Raw genomic sequence first — 19,377 nt, 5'->3', positions numbered from 1 at the left:
ACGTAAGGATCATTTACTTAACGAATCATTAAAAGAGTATATATCCCTATATCGTTTCATAGGTAACCGGAGAGACGAATTTGAGCCTAATTTTTTTTCTCTTTCGTTTTAAATTTAGGTATATCCAAACAACAGGTAATCTTTAGTGTTAGCAGTCTTTACACACATTCCTCTGTTCATGAGAATTGACAACAAAAGCTTAACAATGATAACACATTATGCAAGTACATGAAGGTTAAAAAGTGGAGCCTTCTAAGTGTAGTAAAAAATAATAAGGCTAGCCTTTTTTTCTCTAAAGTAATTTTTCCTCCTCTGTTTATTAGTAAAAGTATGAAACGTTCTTTTTTTCTTTTAGTCACTATGATTAATACAATGTGTTTACGTTAAAACATTCTTTTTCTTCCATTATTTTCCTCCGTTGAAGTGAAAATATGCCAACAGATGAAATACGCGATCGATAAGTTTCTTTTTTTATCTCTCGTTTCCTTTTCTTATTTCTTCTTTTTTTCTGTGTTTTGGAGCACTAGTAAACTCGACAGTTTACAACTCACGTATTCTTACAGCGATGGGATAATGTCATTTAGGTCCATAGCGAAAATAAATAAAAGAAAATCTTCTTAAGCTAGTAGATAGCAGATTAGTTTTGTATTGTATACTTGTTAACTAGCCAGTGCATTTTTGTATATATCCTGACTCTCTGATTAACCTTCTTGTCTATTTAGCACACTTTGCCACGCATTCTAAGGCATGAACTTCCTAGTGAGCTGGATAAAAGAGAGCATAGACCAGTGTGCCAGGTACTTTATGTGTTAACATTTCTTTTTTTCCTTCTTCGTCTTCACTGTTGTAGCTAGATACATTATAATATTAGAAAGTATATTACTATTGTATTTAAAAAACTGTTCTTCCCTGCTCTCGATCTTATATTTTATTTAAGATCCTTATTCCTCAGACCGTAACTATAAAATCGTTTGCAAAAACGTTCTGTATTAAAAAGCAAAAAATAAATTGAACTTCTTGAGTGGCTATGTCTGCATACACTAAAATAATAAGTTAACCCATCGCACGAATAACTCTTCATGTTTTTTCTTCATTTTCTTCGTCTTCCTTTTTTTCATTTACTTTTAGTACAGAGTAGAGTAGTTCATATCAAAATATTTCCTACAATATTTGATATTTCTTTGATTATTCTTATCGTACGAAAGAAATTTAAAAAGTCGCTGCTAATCGTGAAATTTATTGGAGTAAAATCGTTCTACAGGCCGCGCGTTAAAAATATTTTAAAATGCTATAGCGTTAGTTTGAGTGATTAAATTAGTTCCTAAGTTTCGTCCTGTCCATTACATTCGTACAAAATCTTTGTTATTTCAGTAGTACGACGAGCTTCAACGTTATTCGTGGATGGTTTAAACAGGATTCTGATATTACAACACATGCATACTGTCATTTGTATAGAACGCAGATTATAAAACTTTTTTTTCCACTACGATCCGCGTTTATACAAAAACCTACAGTCACACCAATACTGTGCCAAGTTAGGGAGCCATTTATATGCACATCTGATACCGCACTGGCTTAAAGCACATATCGTTACTTGTTGTCTCAATCAATGTTTAAATCTTACCACTCTCCATATTATTACTCATTACATTTCCACCTTGTATCGTTAGGTTCACACTATCATACATCCGTCAACCTGTCATTACATGCTGTATTGGTTGTACATATTCAGATAGTAAACTAACATAATAGAAGTTAAACCAAAAATTTTGTAACCCTATGGTAATCTACAAAGTTATCAATTAATAAAATATACTCTTGCGATTAACTTAAGTTTCATAAGTTGCTTTATGACACTGAACACTATAGTTGAACAAAGTGTTTTTACCTTTCAAAGTAGAAACCTTACAGTCTAAGAAATCACTATAAAAAGAGAAGCTATGCAAAAAGTGCACATTTGTACACGTAATACAAAATAAGAACTATCGTGACAATTAATTTATATGCCTTTATCTTACATATGCGACGTTAAAAAAAAGAGAAAGGGTAAAGAATGCGTGTACGTATATAAATCTAAGAAGAACATAAGTCTAAAAGAAAAAAAAATAATGTACCATAGGGATACACTATTTTCGAGCTCCTCATATAATAATAAGTTGAATATTCTCAGCGTACGAGTAATAATACAAAACGATACAAAATTCTAACAGGTGTTTTTGTTTTATTTTTTTCTTTCGTTTCACTATGCAAATCGAATCATTCGAAAGTGATAAAGATCTAATGAGAATATTATAGAGGGGTACCAATGTACATAAATCCAGGCACATGTACCCATTTTTGTATCAGTAGAATTTTGCCTTTCCCAACAATCAAATTTAATACTTTTCGACATATTGAATATTTATCCCTGTATACAAAACTAAACTCGTTTAGCACGTTTTAGCACTAAATTTAGAATACACAATTTTTATTAGTCTTTTTCCCTGTAGAACACAATGTTCATTCCTAAATGTCGTTTTCCTTTTCCCTTTTAGTTTATCACAAATTATTGTTCCTCGTATTTTATTATTGTTTCAAACATTTTAACGGAGCTCTCCGATGTCATTCAATATTTCGTATCGATGTAATTAGAACTTCTTTTTAATTACACAATCACGATGCCCGAAAGTTGGGGTCGCACTGAAAACAGGCTGCTTTTCGGTAACTTTTTCTTTGTCGGTGTATGCTTTCGTGTCAAAGTAAACCACTTTCTACCCGTGAGGTCGGTAAAGAAAAATATATATATACCAATTGGGTTTTTAAACATTATTCCATAAGGTAAAGAGCAGGACTATGGATTTGGAGGAGGTGTAGTTGGTGTTGTATGCGAAGAGGGTGATGCACTTGCAACCATCGTTGGACTGGCTGGCTGTTGTAATGGCAGGAACGCTGATCCCAAGCTAGGTTTTAACTGGAATGCTACACACGGCTTTGGGCAATAGTCTAGTTTGCTCAAGTCTATCATGGGTCGCCTATGCATAGAAATATAATTGCTTCAGTGATACTGAAGTATTCGTGCAAACATTCATGTTACAGCGATGTCCGCTTAAATTTCAGTAAAATCCGTACAGTTAAATTTCCAAGACTAATCCCCACTCTTCTGCCACCAGTCAGTCCCTCGAGCTCGACGAAGTCATCTCAGCAAGCAAGGATAGAAAATGAATACAATGAAAAGAAAACAAATAGACACACATCAATGGGATGCCGTGACTGTAAAAAGTAAACATCCAATGAAGAAAATTTCATTTTCCGTAACTTCCAATAAAAACGAGTCCAAATAAGATACAAATCGGGCTAATTTTATCGGTTTTTATATAAATAATAAAATTAAATATGTGAATGCTTCAGATCGATAAAACTAATTCAATTTGCGTTATGTTTGGACTCATTTTAATCAGGAGAACCTTAGCAATTCATTGGTGTAACATTTATGAAGGTAAGGAGAAAATTACTGATAATGAAATTTTCTCTTTTGTATGTTTTTTTCAGTTGCGGTATAGCTTTGATGTATCGAGTCCCAACCGTCGCTACTCGATATATTGCTTCTATCTCTTTTACGTTCGTTATACCTATTTTCTCACTTCGTCGAACCGTGCTTGAGTCAACAAACTGTACCCTGCTCGCGAGAATTTCACTACCAGCTCCTGAGTTTTGTGAAATTTAAACGGGCATCACTCTATATTTCATGATCTCAATCAGTTTAATCATGTGAGATACGCTTGCAAATTTAGATAACCCTTCTTTGGCTCAAAAAAAAGAAAATATATATATATATGAATGCATGTATTCAACCTTATTCGCGAAAAAGTAATATTTAGAAATGGGTAAGGCATGCGACGCGATATTGAACAATAAATGTTGAGTTACCTACAAGTATATTAAAATAAATATGTATGTGAAATTACCTGGCATCCTCTACAAATTTAAGATTGACTTTCTCACAGCCATCAGGTGGTTCTCTTGCTAGGAACCTGTTAATGTGAGGAGAGGTGCCAAGACGTCCTTCTCTGTCTTGTTCAGGGGTTGAACCACGACTTCCACCTTAAAGATGAATTAAAATAACTAGATTAGTAACAATATAAAAACAATATATAAATATACTCTTTACAGCAATTGAGGAAACAAATATCGTAAGCTCATGCTAACAACATAAATCACCCAATGCATTTATGAACAGATACATTTTTATGAAATGTAAATAACTTTATATATCGAAATGAGACTTCATTCCGCATTGCTAACGATACAAATATGTAAAAACAAATTTAAGCAAGTACATTTTGTTCTACAAAAATGATACATATTTCGCATCATATATCATATATGAAAAGTAAAGAATGAAATTACAAAATTAATTTAGTACTTGTGTAATATTTTACAGTATGTGTTTTAACATGCAACTTTAAAGTATTGAATTTCCATTTCTATCGCAATAACATTTTTCGACTATAATAGAAATTTATTACATTCTAATGAATAAAGTATATTAATAGAAGGTCGTTTAATAGTGATCTACACTTGAAATGATTTAAAAAAGAATTTCTTAAAGTATATAACATATATAAAAGCTATATAAAATGAAGCTTGCATGCAGCCACGAATATACTAATAAACAGTAATATAAATGTACATTGTAATTTATAAAGAACAGATTAATTTACCATGTAATGTCATAATGTATAGTGTACATTCAATTTGGCATTTAGTATTCCATGAAACGATAAAGTCTTTTGGTCCGCGTGATATACTATAATTTACTACATAAAATCAGAAAATAATTTCAGATGTATTATTAAATAGTAATTGATACTTTAACCTTTTATAAAATACACGTGATCTTTATATTTCGAAGTAAAACAGTGCATGCGCATACTTCATAATTAAATATACATATATTTATGCGTAAATATTTCGCAAAATATATACTTTGGAAACAGTAAAACATTTGATAATAGACGTATAAAATCTCATTAACTATCTGGACAAGGGCATTCAATGAAAATAAACTAAGATAAACAAATTCAGTTGAAGGAATTTCAGAAAAAAGATAAAAGCAACATTTCCGCAAATATGAGCCAACCTTGTAAGAGATCGCTAGGCGGACGGGAGGCATCCATAAGACCAGGAATCAGCGGAGACTCAGAATTCCTAGATGGAGGGCCTGTCTCAACAGGCACACACCATAGTTAGTCTGTTATTTATATTATTTCCAGTAACCAGAAATAATTCACATACATATACTCTTAATAAAATATGCATTTAAATCTTTATAGATTCACCAAAAAATTATTTTGTTACGAATATCAGTAACAAGTAGGTATTAGATGCAATTACAATTTTGATTAAAACTCTTTCATAACTTAAACATAAAGTTTCTATGGATACAAGCAGTGTGAAAACATTGGTAATTAGAACTCATATACCTAGAAACTCTTTAGTATTCGATAACTAATAATTTTGAAATTACCTGAAGAATAAGAACTGGAGGGAAGGTCTGTAGCTGGTGTTTGTGTATTAACGCTGCGAGTAGCCCTCAGTAAGTCTGCTAACGGCGCACGATGTCCTTCCGGCGTAATTTGTTCACGATATCGCGCATACTGAAACAAACATTTCAATTCAAATCAGTTTTATCGTTGTATTTATAAAAATTTATTGAGTTAGTATTAAATATATCGCTTACTTTGTCTTCCACTGGATGATCAGGATCACTAGGATTAGTTGTAGATTTAAGAACGAGCCCTTCAATTTCTTGATTTAATCCTTCGATAGAAGAACGCATTGGCGGCCTCATTGGTTTCATAGGGATGTTCATAGGACTTGCCTTTGTACTCAAGCTAAATTGATTGTCTAATAGAATAACAAAAATAACATGTAAATATAATTCCATAAAAGGAAATACTTTAGGTATAATTGAAAGGCAACAAATGAACTTACGTATTGGTGTTTGTGAAGCAATACTGGGTAGAAGTACTGTGTGGTCTGCAGGGAAGGCTGGTGGTGGCCCACCAGGCATTATGAGTCCAAATGCAGCTGTCCGTTCTCTACTACTAGTGCCTTCCTTATTTGTACGCTGTAACCTACATTATAAACTTATTAATAAATTGTTTTTTAATAAAATATATTTTTACATTAACAGTACAAGATAATACATTTTTGAAGTATGATCAACAAATTCCTAGTTTAATCTTTCATCAATATTATAATGAACAGAAAACAAAAAATTTAAAGAAAATTTATATACCGATGCCTGAAGTACTTTTCCAACTTCTCATCTGTAGTAGATTGTTCTGTAGGATGACGAGTGTGTAATTTCCTTGGTTCATTCGACCATTCCTCTGTCTGCATACAAAAATATAATATTAAGATAAATATTTCAGAAAATTTGACAGTAAAAATTAAAATATTGAAACATGAAAGTGTAATATACCTGAGTAGATTTATCAACCAAAAGAGAACTGGAATGAATGTAGTATGAATCGCGGGGCCATTGTCCTTTCAAGTAGATAGTATCTAACGATGCTGTCCTCCGAATATTTTGGTTTCCACTTAAACTTTCCGTACATCTTCCACTTAATGTTTTTGATTTTGCTGTAGATAACAAACATTTTATACAAAAATGTAACATCTCTTTAAAAAAACATTAGGATTCTATCATTATGTAGGTGTGAACCAGAACCGGACTATCAAAAATGTGTTTCGGTTACTGGATGAAATAAACATGTAAACTGAAATTAGAATAAAATTATAATAACAGGACAAAGGAAAAAATAATGAGTATTATTAATGTTTCTTGTGGAACCGATCTAAAACTAAATGTTCGGTTACCGAGTTAATCGATTAAAGATAATACAGAATGACAAAAGAAAGGTACAAAAAGCATAGTATCAATTACTTATACACTATCTTTACATATTCACATATAAATTCAGACGTGACACAATATGTTACCTTGAATAAAACCTTTAGTTCTTAAAACATTAAAAGCACAGTAAGTAGTGTCATTGAAAGTTAAAAACTTAAATATACTAGGTCATATTAAAAAGTTTGCAACATTTAATATATATAAAACTTGTGCTTGTATGAAAAGGACAAAAACAAATACCATAATAACAGCTAAAACTGTTTATTTGTCTTATGATAATTATATTTATGTTTAACAGTATATACTACATATAATTCACATTCATCAAGAATAATGATACATATAACCACCAATAATTTATATTAATCTTTCAAGAAAATCTCATTCCAAACATTGAAGAAGAAACCAGAATGACAACATTACAATTACAAACAAACTGAAGATAAAATCCACAGAAACTAGGTGAATAAACAATTGGATGTTGATTTATATCAATATCGAAGGAAATGAAACTAAAAGAGGGAAAGGAAATAAGAAGTATTAGCCTGTAATCCTTGCCAAACGAATGCCAAGTCATTTTGATCAGTCAGCTAAAAAGTTTTCATAAGAACAACAAATCTTTTCCCTATGATGTCAATATAAACAACGATGCATTGCAGATGTAAATAAGAATACATAGCAATTGAACGCAATCTACCTCAGTGGTACAATCATCAAAATGATCGGTTCGAACAAGTCAAAAGCATAAAAACATTAAAACAACTTCTGTCATCTCTTCGTAGATCAAATAACTATATTATTAATATAAAATATACAAATAAAATGGTTGACGTTCATCGTACATTTATCCCCTTCCGTTATCATACAATACTCGCAGAGTATTCGCAACCTTCCAATCCTTTTAAAAAAGTACACGTACAATCAACGTTTCAAGAAGGGGTCAAAATGACCCGGCATCCGTACGCCGCGTCGTCACACGAGCGTTCGTGCTCCAAGGGTTAATCGGGGGAATACGAACGGAGGAGGTTTGTAAAACGTAAAATGACAGACACAACAAAGAAGTCGATCGAAAGATAACAGTGTACGGAGTGAGTACGACGGGCATGTACAGGACATGTAAACGACATGTACACAGTAAGAGTAGAAGGGGGTCCGAGGGGAAGTGTGTGAGAGAGAACGAGCGACAGAGGGGGACGAGGAGGGGGGCATAGTGGCAGTAAATACCTTTGTAAGAGAGAGAACCGGGGCTTCGTTGTCCCGAGGAAGAGGTCTCCGGCGAGATGCGGGCCCGCCACGCACTCGCGTTCGTCGGTGATACGGTGGGACTGTTGCTGTTGCTTTTCCTGAGGCTGCTGCCTTGCCGGCCTTGTCGTAATAGAGAACTTACGGGTAGAGTCGCGCGCATTGGGCCTTGCTTCGATGTCGAGCATGGCGAGGACTTTCGCATCCGCTGTGATCCCGACATTTTGTCATGTAGACAGATGCCACCCTCGGGCCGTTCGAGATGTCGGCGTGTTGTTTGGTACACTGTGTCGGGTATGTTGTACTAAGGACGGGGCGCCGCGGGCACCGTTCAGGGCACGAGGCCTCCGAGCACCCGCGACTTTGTCGCGCACACGCGCCGACAGTAGCGATACCGACAGTGCCGACACACCGAAGACAAAGATTCCGGAACGGTTTTTAGGATGGTCGCGTTCCCGGCGGCGGGCGAGATCTCATCAACGACGGTGGCAACGACGACGGCGGCGGCGGCGGCGCGACGGATTCACCAACAACGACGAGAACTGTGGCAGCGGCGGCGCGACGACAATGCCCTACGCGTCTTGTCATTTGCAATGTTCTGCTGCTGGCTCGGCACGCACGTCACGTGATCGCCAGTCCCGGCTGGTCATTGGTGCAACGCTAGCCCGTGGAGCGTCGTACTACGCTCACCCGTGGGGGCCGCGTTCCATTCACTACCACCGTAGCACCGTAGCTAGCGTCCTATTGCCCTCTCACTCACTCGTCCTTTGATTCTCTCTCTCTTCTCCGCGCTTGTGCAGTGACACTCAAATTCACCCTTTGCAAATCACCTCGATCCTCCGACGCGAAAACGTTTGTTTATCCGGCCCGTTTATTCTCCGTTTTCCACAGATCACCTTGGTTCAACGTAATCGTTGTTCGATCCACCGGTTCCTCGCGGAGAATCGCGCGCCTCTTGCTATGGGCCCCTTCGTTTTCTACGGGATCACGTTTTAACTGAGGAGAGTATGTTTTGGTATACGTGTACCCGACCGCTCGTGTGCAACTATGCTTATATACACCTGGCGCGACACACGTACAGGCCAGTATGTAGCGTCTTACGTTTCACGTTATGTACGTAATGGAGGAGCACAAGCCGATGAATAGCGTGCGTGAATAACTTTCGTGTACGGGGGCACGTATCTACTAGCACAGGCGTAGTATTCGAGCTTACGTTTTTCAGCTACGGCGCGTGCACGCTACGTTCATTCGATACTCTCGCTGGGAGAAATCTCGAACATACAATCGGTTGAATTGCTACGAATCGAGTCAATATTACGCGCGAGCTTGGATTTCGATAGTATTGACTCCACTGAATTTTTATGGGCATTTTAATTGCAAAACAAACGTTTTTTCCTAGTTTCGAGCTCTCGTTACGCGTTACCTTTCCCATAAAATATATAATTTACTATTTTTCTCATATGCGATTTCGTTATTAAAGGAAAATACATATGTACAATAACAACCATATAAATCCATCTTCCCTAAATAATTGAAAATAAAAAACTTCGTTTATATGAATTAAGCTCGTATATTTATTTACAATTTTACATGACGCCGTGTGGTTACATTACAATACTCCAAACATCATAATGTTGACAATACATGACTAGATTTAAACATAATTAATTTTATTGTAATCGAAATATCGAAGTTAATTAAGTAGTACAAATTTTTGAGCACATTAGTAACTATAGAATGCAATAAGAATGATATTACATAAATATATAGAATCCTTAATATTATTTGAAAATTTTATTTTAAATTTAGAAGCAGAAAAAAATAAAACCAAACCAAGCTATACAATCGATTTTTTATTTGTAAACTTTACAAGTTATATCATTCGTCACTATTAATCAGAAGTCACGTGAAATCCTGTTTTATAAAGGCACTGGTGTCCTTTTCATTAAGCGTTAATCGAAAGGTGTAGTATTTTTATACAATGACATACACAGTTGTACGTGCCTATGTGTAATCAAATTTTAAGTGATAACAAATTACTGTACTAGCACTTTACAAGGAATATTATATATTCATCTAAATAAACTATTAAATTTTTATTGGTATACTTAGGTTCTAATATTATTACCTTCAATAATTCACACTATAATGTAGTTCTAATCTCATAAACATTATCTGTCAACCATAGTTTATTAAAAATATTTGAACACAATACTGAGCATATTTTATTGATATATCTAATATATGCATACTATAATTTTCATTTCAGTCCACTTAAACTATCATTAATTATTGATGTAAATTATAGTATTATTTAATCATAAACAGGTAAAGAAACAGGACTTCAATAAGTGGAAAATATGAATGAACACAATTAGTGTACATGTGAATCTACATTTCTATGCATAGCAATAAATAACGGTTTAGCAAGTAAACTGGAAGTGCCAGAATATTGAGTATGTAAATTTCTACACATCAATTGATCTAAATTCTGTTTTGGAATTGTCACTCGCACAAACAAAATAAAATATTACATAAAATATAAAGTATTGAAGTATTTACTATGACTACAAACATTAAATTTTCTGTGTGTATAAATTTCTGTTTACAATACAGTAATAATTTATACATAAAACAAATATATATATGTACACATATGTACTTACTATATGCTATTCATATAAATATGTTATACAAAAAATAAAAGCCATTTATACAAACAAAATATATGCAATATCAATCTTTAATAATACATGATGAATAGTAGCACAAACTTCAATTCATTTCTGATTTTCTTATCTATTTACAATACACTAGTTATTTTTTGCATTCATAAATGAAAATCTAACTGACGATTGTAATGAATATGTAATGGAAATACAAAATGCTTTGTATGATAACCAATAATAATTATAAGTTTTATGATAAAATGTGATGTTTATGATAATTAAAATATAAATTTTAATTGTAAACGAATAAAACTGATGCAAGGAAGATATTCAAGTTAAACTTTTTAATACGTTTTTGATCTTCATATAAAGCATTTTCAAATAATTCTAGGTATAAAATAAGTACAAGAGTATTATTTTTATCATTTTAATTTGCACAAATTAAATTCTTTGCATTTTACCATTGAAACGTATTAGAATACCATAAAAAGATATAAAACGTAAAAATATGATATGTTAACTAAGCACATTTGTCAATAGAAAAACAAAAGACTGTACATAAGAACACAAAACGTTTTCAATATATTCCTTTGGTAGTATAGTAAATCATGTTTTTTAACATATATTTCTCCATGCCTTTTTTGAGAAAAAAAATATTAAGTATCGCTTTTATAACATCATTTAATATTATAATTTATATTTAAAGTATTCGTTTTACACACAATATTTGTTTATATGACGAAAAATAATTACGAAATTTTATTAAGTCTTTGTAATTATGAAACTAGTCTTTTACTGTTTTTATTGAAAAATAATAATATTTATAAGCATAAAATATAATCTATTACATCGATAGAAATTGAATACAGAGATACTAAAAATTTGTTGACAACAATATTTATGACATCTTACTTAGATTTTGAAACTTCAAATTCTGTGACCTAATATTTCAATGAAGTTCTGATTGTAAAATAAATTTCTTATATAAATTTTCATCTTTTATTTATGAGATATGTATGTAGAATCTTAGGATAACTGTTGTGACTTTAAAACATTAGACTATGGCAATGCAAAACGTGTATTACAGTACATTCAGACAATAATTACGATAAGTAGTACAAAATTAAGAAAGAATCACTTTTACTGGTTTTAAGTAAATAAATTAAATTAACGAACAATGACACAAAATACTATAAATTACATTATACTAATCAAGTCTCTTCCACTTTAGGAGCGCGACATATGTCGCTAAGTCTAGCACATAAATAAACTTACATAATTTTGTATAAGTATGACACATACGTATCTACGTATATGTTGCACTTATAAATGTCAAATATGATCGATATTTTTCTACACCGATAAAATTGTTTTGATTGATCTAAGCACGTAATTCGTAAAAATTGCATATAAAAAATTCATATAAACATAGACACAGTTAAAATTATGCGCGGGATTACAACAAAAGTTTTATGAAAGCAAGTAATTTAAGCTACATCAACTGCTTTTACCAATATCTATATTTTTTTATACAGTCATTTCCCAGGTCTACAACTACTAAGTGATTGTCAGGTAGCACTGCAATACCTGAAGGACGTCGTAATTTTGAACTATGTGAGTCAATCTCAGTCAAAACATTACCTCCACCTAATTTTAATACTTGGATTATACTGCGTCCCTTATCAGTACGTGTACCAAGTATTCTACCATCTGCATCAACAGCTAAACCTCCATAAGCGCCTTTTCCTAGAACATGTATAAATACATGCTTGCATACTTGGTATACTTGGTATTCACATATGCACACACAACTACATACTTTGTATATAACAGAAAAGTTTACCTTTGCCTTCTGAGTATATTTCTTCAGAAAAATCTCCTTTAGCGTTAAATACTAAAATGTGGTCATCGGCAACTACAATTTCACCATTACGTCCAACGGTAACGGCTCTAATTAATTTGAATGTTAATTTCTTTCCAACCTAATAAGCATTAACATAATTTTTGAATGATTAATGATGCACAAAACAACAATGACAGTAATTAGTGTCCAACCTGGAAAAGTAATTTGCCGTCAGAATCGAACACAAAAACACAATTTTCACCATTATCGGCCACAAGTATATGTCCATAACTTTTGTCTACTGCCACATCAATTGGTTCCTACACAGAAAAGTGATTAATGTGATTAACAAATAACAAAAATAACATTAAATTACACAAATATTAGAATAAAAAGTACTAACTCGGAATGCGTAATGAGAGAAAGATTTGATCGTATCACCTAAGGAGCTCATTTCTGTAATTTTTCGCGTTCTCCAATTAACAACAACAATACCTTGTTGAGATACACTTATTCCTGTACAACTACGACCTTCTAAACCTTCATTAGTTAAATGCCTTTGAAATTCTAAATCACAATTGAGTACCTAAGAATACAATATTATTTATAACAAAATTGAAATTTTGTAATGATGTAAAATTTATAAAAAATTATAACTGTAATAGTAAATTATACCTTTACACGGGAGTTCCCAGTGTCTAAAACGTATATCATGCCATCATCATCAACAGCAACTGCAACTGGTTGATGAAATTCATCTTTTCCACTTCCTCGTCCTCCATACACTTTAATGGGTTCGTTATGTACAGTCGCATCAAAAAATAAAGGATAATCTTTAATAGGCCGCTCGAAAACTGATAATTTTAAGACGTAGCGACTCGGAGCTGGTGGTCTAAACAGTACTTCGTATATACCATTCTCTAAATCTACAATTTCAGTATCAATACTGGAACTTTGGTTTTCTAAGTGGATACTATCTGCAATAGTTAATTCTGCAGTGATAAGATCTCCTCCAACGTTTCTAGGATGCCCATGGTAATCAACAGTTTCTACTATGACAGTTGCTTGTAACTTAACTATAGCAGGATCTTTCAACCTGGCTCTGCACAGACCTATTATAAAATGTAAGTAAATTACATTAAATGTCATTCTCATTATATCCATAATGTTAACGAATATAAAGCAGTAACATTTGTTTTAATGATTAATAACAATTTTAAAGCAGGTACTTTACTGTATTATCAATCCTCAGGGTACCTGGCAATGTTGTACTAGAACGTACTCTTCCCAAGTTATTAAGAGCTTCCTCTAATTGGGAAACAGCATTATTGTGATTAAATTCAAATGTAATAAAGGCATTTTCTTTAGGTTCGCTAAGTGCTGATGCAGTATCAAGTTGATCAGATAAACTACCAATCCTTTGTGTGATATTTCGTACTTCGACCTTTACAGAAAATAAAATATAGCATCAAATTATTTATATGAAAATGAATGGATAAACAAATTGTGTCAAAATTATATAAATGATATCATACTTGATATTGTAAGCCTTCACATTCTCGTTGCACTTTATTTTTTTCAGCTTCTATAAGAGCATGTTGTTCTTCTAATACATGTTTCTTATCTCTTGCAGCAGCAGTTACTGCTGTTTGTAATTCTGAACGTCTCCTTTCAAATTTTGCAATAATTTCTGCAAATTCATTGTCCACAGCATTCAAACACCTTTCTGTAGAAGCTTCCAAACGTTGTAACTCTGTACTTACAGAATCTTGAGCCTGTGTTAGCTGAAAACAAGTACATACTTGTGAAGAAACTCAAGTTTCGTATAAATATGATAGATTATTACCTTGGATATGCATTCATTGGCTTTGTACAGCAAAATTTCAGACATTCTTTTTATTGCAATGCTGAAAGGTATGATAGTATGCTCCGTACATCCTGGTGATGTTCCTGCATGATTGCCACCTGTACATACTGTACAAAAGACCGTATCACATGTTTCACAGAATAATAGTTCTTGGTTTATATGAACTGAACATTTTGGAATAACCTGCAATGATAAAAAAATTTGGAATATTATGTTTGATAATATATAGAAAATGTCTACAAAAAGCATCAGATCAAACCTCTCGTCTCTGTCTGGACATAAGATCAAGAAGTTGATTCACAAGAAAACTGGGAGGCAAAGCAGAAACTCCACCGCGAGGTATTGTTATTAACTCTCTGCATATAGGACATCGAAAGGCACCAGTTTCGCGAGTTTGAGAAGCAGCGATTCTTGTTAAACAATGTAAACATACCTGTGCGAATAATTAAATTAATTTCATACATTTAATAATTAAATACATAGTTTTTATTTTCATGTAGAAAATAATCATTCCACTACTCACTGTGTGTGAACATGGTAGTAACTTAGGGGTGTGTTCTTCACCATCATAAACACAAAGGCAAGTACCACATGTTAAAAAGCTTTCATTAAAATCTTCATAGTTTATACTAACTGTCTCCACGAGCATTGAGCTCATGCTGACCATCCTCTCCCCTAGCCGTGTCCTAAAAAAATCAAAGTAAAATGCTGTTATACCTGTAATATATTTAACAACAAATTTTCAATGAAATAAAAATACGATGTGAAATTCTTATTTTCAAAATACAGTTTAAATATAAATTTATACATATCTCTTAAATTTAAGTGTGATTCCTCTCACATGCAATATTAACATGACAATAAATTAATAACATTTTTAAGGAAACGGTGATACATTTATTCATCAATACACAGTGTTTTATAAATAGAGGAAGATGAATTAAAACTTACAGAAACTAATTATAATTTAATTTTGCAACATTGAAAAACGAGAACAGTAATTGAAATAAGCTTGCTCGTACAATAATTTACTTCATTATCATTTAATCGGTACGATAACATTATATTATATCTCTCACGGCTCTAGAAGAATAAACATTAAGCTGAACCGCAAAGGAATGGACGGATTCCGACAGTCGGCTACGGGCATTCCGCGAACGTGACAAACGAGCTACCCTAACAATAAATCCTAATAATATATGCGTCATGAAGCATAGGTGTTCGCAACAATATTTATGAATTAATAAACTCACTGTATAGCCAAACGCAGTGCCTCCATAATGGATTTACCCCTGTTGTCGTTTTCAGAAATGTATACATCCGTTACATCGCACACGTTTTATCGAGGTATCTACATAAGCGTGGAACATACCTCGCTTCTTTTGCATAAATTTTCATCACGGAATACGCTGGCAGATACACTAACGAGTTCGTCGGACAACTTCCCCCTAAATTGCATTTCCTAATGTTATGATACCGTACCAGTAAAACACACGTCGATTTATATCGCGTGCAACAATCAAAACACTAAAATTCTCACGCACTATAGAAACCAGGAACTTTCTATATACAATTCTTTTTTTACATCCGCGATATTCCCGCACGAAACTACCCGATACATTTTTCGTTCTTGAAAATCGGCATCGGCCACATCGGTACCAACGGAAACCCTACGTTCACCCGAGATGCTTTCCCATGAACCGCGGCACTTTGAATATTTTTCAATGTACAGAAGCCACTACACACAAAGCATATGCCGACGGAAACTCTTTGTCTATCTTTCTTCCTTGATATTTATTGTCTTCGGCGCGGAAACGGTCGCTAGGACAATCCCGTGAGCTTCATACTGCCCGGCTACCATAATTTTCGCATTACGTTACAAACTGAGCACAAAAAGGAAAACAAGCTTATCAATGGTCGAGGACTGTCTCCATTTCACTTTCGAGACTGTTTGTCTTTGGGAATCTCGGGTGTCATTTCCGAAGGTGTCTATCGTGGTCCAAGCGTCACTATCACTCGCGGTGTATTCGCCGATTTTCGTCCGTATCCAACCGCATGATACGGCAGCAATGACACCGTCGAAATTCCTCGTGCCTCTGTCGCATTTTTCCAAACAAAACACAGACCCACGGATCACGGCGGGTCGCATCAGCTGCGGAGCGCAGCGACTCACGTTTTACAGCTGCGCACGTTCTCTCGCCTGCATCCGCAGCCGGCACCACTACCAGGGACGAAATGATAAGTGTACTATGCGGGTGCCCGCGGCTACGGTTCACCATGATGCATTTCTTTCTTCGCTCCGACTATTTCTGCGAACCCATTCACTGGAAACGCGTTTCTCTCATGACACGTTGCTCGAAACTACAATTTCGAATGACGCGTCGCGGCAAAAATGATTTATGGTATTTATAATTTGGCCTGGGCGATAAGCGCATTTTTACAAGGAGTATCGTGCATAGATAACGCAAATATCATATGCGTCATTTTCTGCGTATAAGGTTTTATTGCGTTCTTATTTGGATGGAACGGTGTCATATTAATATTAATACAACACCGTGAAATTACGTGCCAATACTTGAAAATGTTGCATTATTCGCTGCAGAATTTTTTCAAAACGTGACCTCGTAGTTGGCGAAATAAGTAAAATGTATTACGATGCACGGAAAATGCACAAAAATGTTTGGAATATATCTTATGATGCTTGTAAAGGCTTATCTAAAGGGTAAAATATGTGACATTGGATTAGTTTAATTTATCACAGGTATAATTGGTCACGATACAAAATGCGTTTTCTGTAGTGGATCACAATAAAAATTATTTTAAAACCGCTAATACCGCACGTGAAACAAGCAAGTTTGGTACAGCGGCGGATCATACGTCCCTGAGTATTGGCGCACCGTCAAGCGTTTACCACGAGAGTGAGAGGAAGCATACTAGAGTAAGCAGTGATAAAGAAAGAGGAATACAAGGGTCTGCCGAAGGGTAAGGAGACGCACAACATCAACGACGGTACAAAGAAGACGGAGAAATGCCTGGTATGCTTGCGCGAGGTATACTGCCATATAGACGGCTGAATTGTCTACTGCGCAGTCGCCCGTTAAAAGGTGTAGCGCCTGATATGTGTACGCTTTGCTTACTTGCATGCACTTGCCACAGCCGGCCCTTCGGACAGCTGTATATTTCCCATAGTCACGAATTTCATGTTTTCATCAACCTCTCCCATCTGTATGCAACACCTTACAGTTTGGAGAATCTGTTCTTTTGTCGGATACTTGGTTTTCCGGTATATTTATAATCAAGTATAAATCTAATATTTCGTTAAAAATGGTTAACCCTATTTTAACCGATAGAAATATAAGATGTTTATTCTTTACATTTTTGTACAAAGAAAGATTTGTTTAACTGAATTTAAGTTTAATCGTAATAACTTAACAATTCTTAGAGAAATATTTGGTAGAAATAAACATCAAGTATCGAAGTAAAATATAAGTAAGATAATTAAGAAGAAAAATAATGTCTGAGGTTCTGAGCAGCAAAAATTAGTTAGTATTTTTCAAAAGAATAACTTGGAAGAAATGAAATGAAATATTGCTGCATGATTATGCTGCGTATACAATGGTCGCATAAATACATATTTTTATCAGCACTTTTATCAACCCCTAAAATGCGAGTCACGTATCGCTGTGTAAACTGCGTAAGCGTTACATCGTGTGTACATATATGTGTGTGGTATGGTAGGCGTCTCTTAGGAAAGCTTGTCACATACTTACATGAATGGACAGCAGCTCATGAAGGTTCCTTTGATAAATTCAGGCGATAACTTATTTTTATACGGGCAATGTATTAGCGCGATATATTATTTATGGCGTCACAAGGATCTTAACGGGGCGTGATATGCACACTAACAAAGCACCATGATGCGGCAGGTTGAATGCGACAGTTTCCACAAAAATAACAGCCGTGACCACTGTTTACAGTAGCATCTTTCAATCAGTCAATTTCGAACACCGCGTATCCTATTTTTTCCACTAGCCCGAAATATAACGCATAGCAAAACATGTGTATCTCCCTTAATTATTGTAAACACTTCGCAGACGCGTAGGGGCGTAAAGCTGCGCGCAAGAACATAAACAGGTGTATTTCGTGATGACCGTCCTCACGATTCGCGAATGTAAACAACAGACCCAACGAACACATACGCAACCCTGATGCATGTCACGGACCAAAACTGTACAGTATCGCGTTAAGATTGTACTGATATCGATTACATGGTGTTGTTTATCAGCGTTTCAATCGCTGTCAATGTTACGACCGATGAGCGTCGCGTTTTTGGTGAGTATCCTACGCGCACGAAACTTCGTTCGCGGTGGAACAAAGTTCCAGGTTGGGGTCGTCGTATAGTTCCCTTCAATAACGCCCGAACGTAAAACCATACGATCGTCGTGATCCCAGGTTAAAAACCCGAGAGAAAAGAAAAACAATGACAAGTTAATCGTTTGCTATTTTCCCTGCACTGGGACGCACAGAAAGATCTACCACTCTGAATACAATCCCCCGTGTACAGTTTCCATCGCGCTCGTATTTCACCCGTATGCTGCTAGAGTGACACTGCGTCGAAGGTGAGGGAGAGAGACAAGGATGACGATATCGATTTCAGACGATGTGCGTTAAGCTCCAGCAGGTGGCACGGCCACCGGTCCTTATCTTTCACGACACACTATTTTTCTCGCAAAATGACGCGGACAGCCTGCACCAGTGAGAAATTCGCGACACACCAGAAACAGGGGATGAAAACACACCCTCGAAACTGTCCTTGCCCGTGCAGACATGCGCGTCGCGAACTAGGTCATGCGTT

At 34.8% G+C, this 19,377-nt stretch overlaps 2 protein-coding genes across 4 annotated transcripts in view; both read right to left on the bottom strand.

Moving 5' to 3' along the window:
- LOC116426483 (glucocorticoid-induced transcript 1 protein) overlaps positions 1–12,162 on the bottom strand; it is a 14,026-nt gene extending 1,864 nt beyond the window's left edge. The window contains exons 1-9 of one of the 2 annotated variants that reach the window (XM_076369907.1): positions 8,126–12,162; positions 6,467–6,627; positions 6,281–6,378; positions 5,974–6,116; positions 5,720–5,886; positions 5,507–5,636; positions 5,120–5,200; positions 3,945–4,080; positions 1–3,011 (exon numbers count right to left, since the gene is read on the bottom strand). The exon at positions 1–3,011 is cut by the window's left edge and continues 1,864 nt beyond it. In XM_076369907.1, coding sequence (XP_076226022.1) covers positions 2,831–3,011; positions 3,945–4,080; positions 5,120–5,200; positions 5,507–5,636; positions 5,720–5,886; positions 5,974–6,116; positions 6,281–6,378; positions 6,467–6,627; positions 8,126–8,366 — 1,338 coding nt within the window. In that variant the 5' untranslated portion in view covers positions 8,367–12,162 and the 3' untranslated portion in view covers positions 1–2,830. The remainder of the gene's footprint in view (positions 3,012–3,944; positions 4,081–5,119; positions 5,201–5,506; positions 5,637–5,719; positions 5,887–5,973; positions 6,117–6,280; positions 6,379–6,466; positions 6,628–8,125) is intronic. The other variant, XM_076369908.1, reaches the window with a different exon arrangement.
- Positions 12,163–12,314: 152 nt separating this feature from the next.
- LOC116426633 (tripartite motif-containing protein 2) lies at positions 12,315–19,326 on the bottom strand. 2 transcript variants are annotated; one of them, XM_076369906.1, is made up of 11 exons: positions 18,293–19,326; positions 15,046–15,208; positions 14,782–14,955; positions 14,502–14,705; positions 14,191–14,439; positions 13,913–14,099; positions 13,331–13,767; positions 13,059–13,241; positions 12,868–12,975; positions 12,656–12,794; positions 12,315–12,558 (listed from the first exon to the last, which is right to left on the bottom strand). In XM_076369906.1, the coding sequence occupies exons 1-11, from the start codon at positions 18,310–18,312 to the stop codon at positions 12,320–12,322; spliced, it is 2,103 nt and encodes a 700-aa protein (XP_076226021.1). In that variant the 5' UTR covers positions 18,313–19,326; the 3' UTR covers positions 12,315–12,319. The 2 variants fall into 2 exon arrangements, with proteins under 2 accessions (XP_076226021.1, XP_076226020.1); XM_076369905.1 differs by lacking the exon at positions 18,293–19,326 and adding an exon at positions 15,776–16,530.
- Between the last annotated feature and the right edge of the window lie 51 nt (positions 19,327–19,377).

Source organism: Nomia melanderi, chromosome 8 (assembly GCF_051020985.1).
Source record: "Nomia melanderi isolate GNS246 chromosome 8, iyNomMela1, whole genome shotgun sequence".
NCBI lineage: Eukaryota > Metazoa > Arthropoda > Insecta > Hymenoptera > Halictidae > Nomia > Nomia melanderi.
Note: the sequence above shows the minus strand (reverse complement) of the source record. Positions and strands in the feature narration are given on the sequence as shown.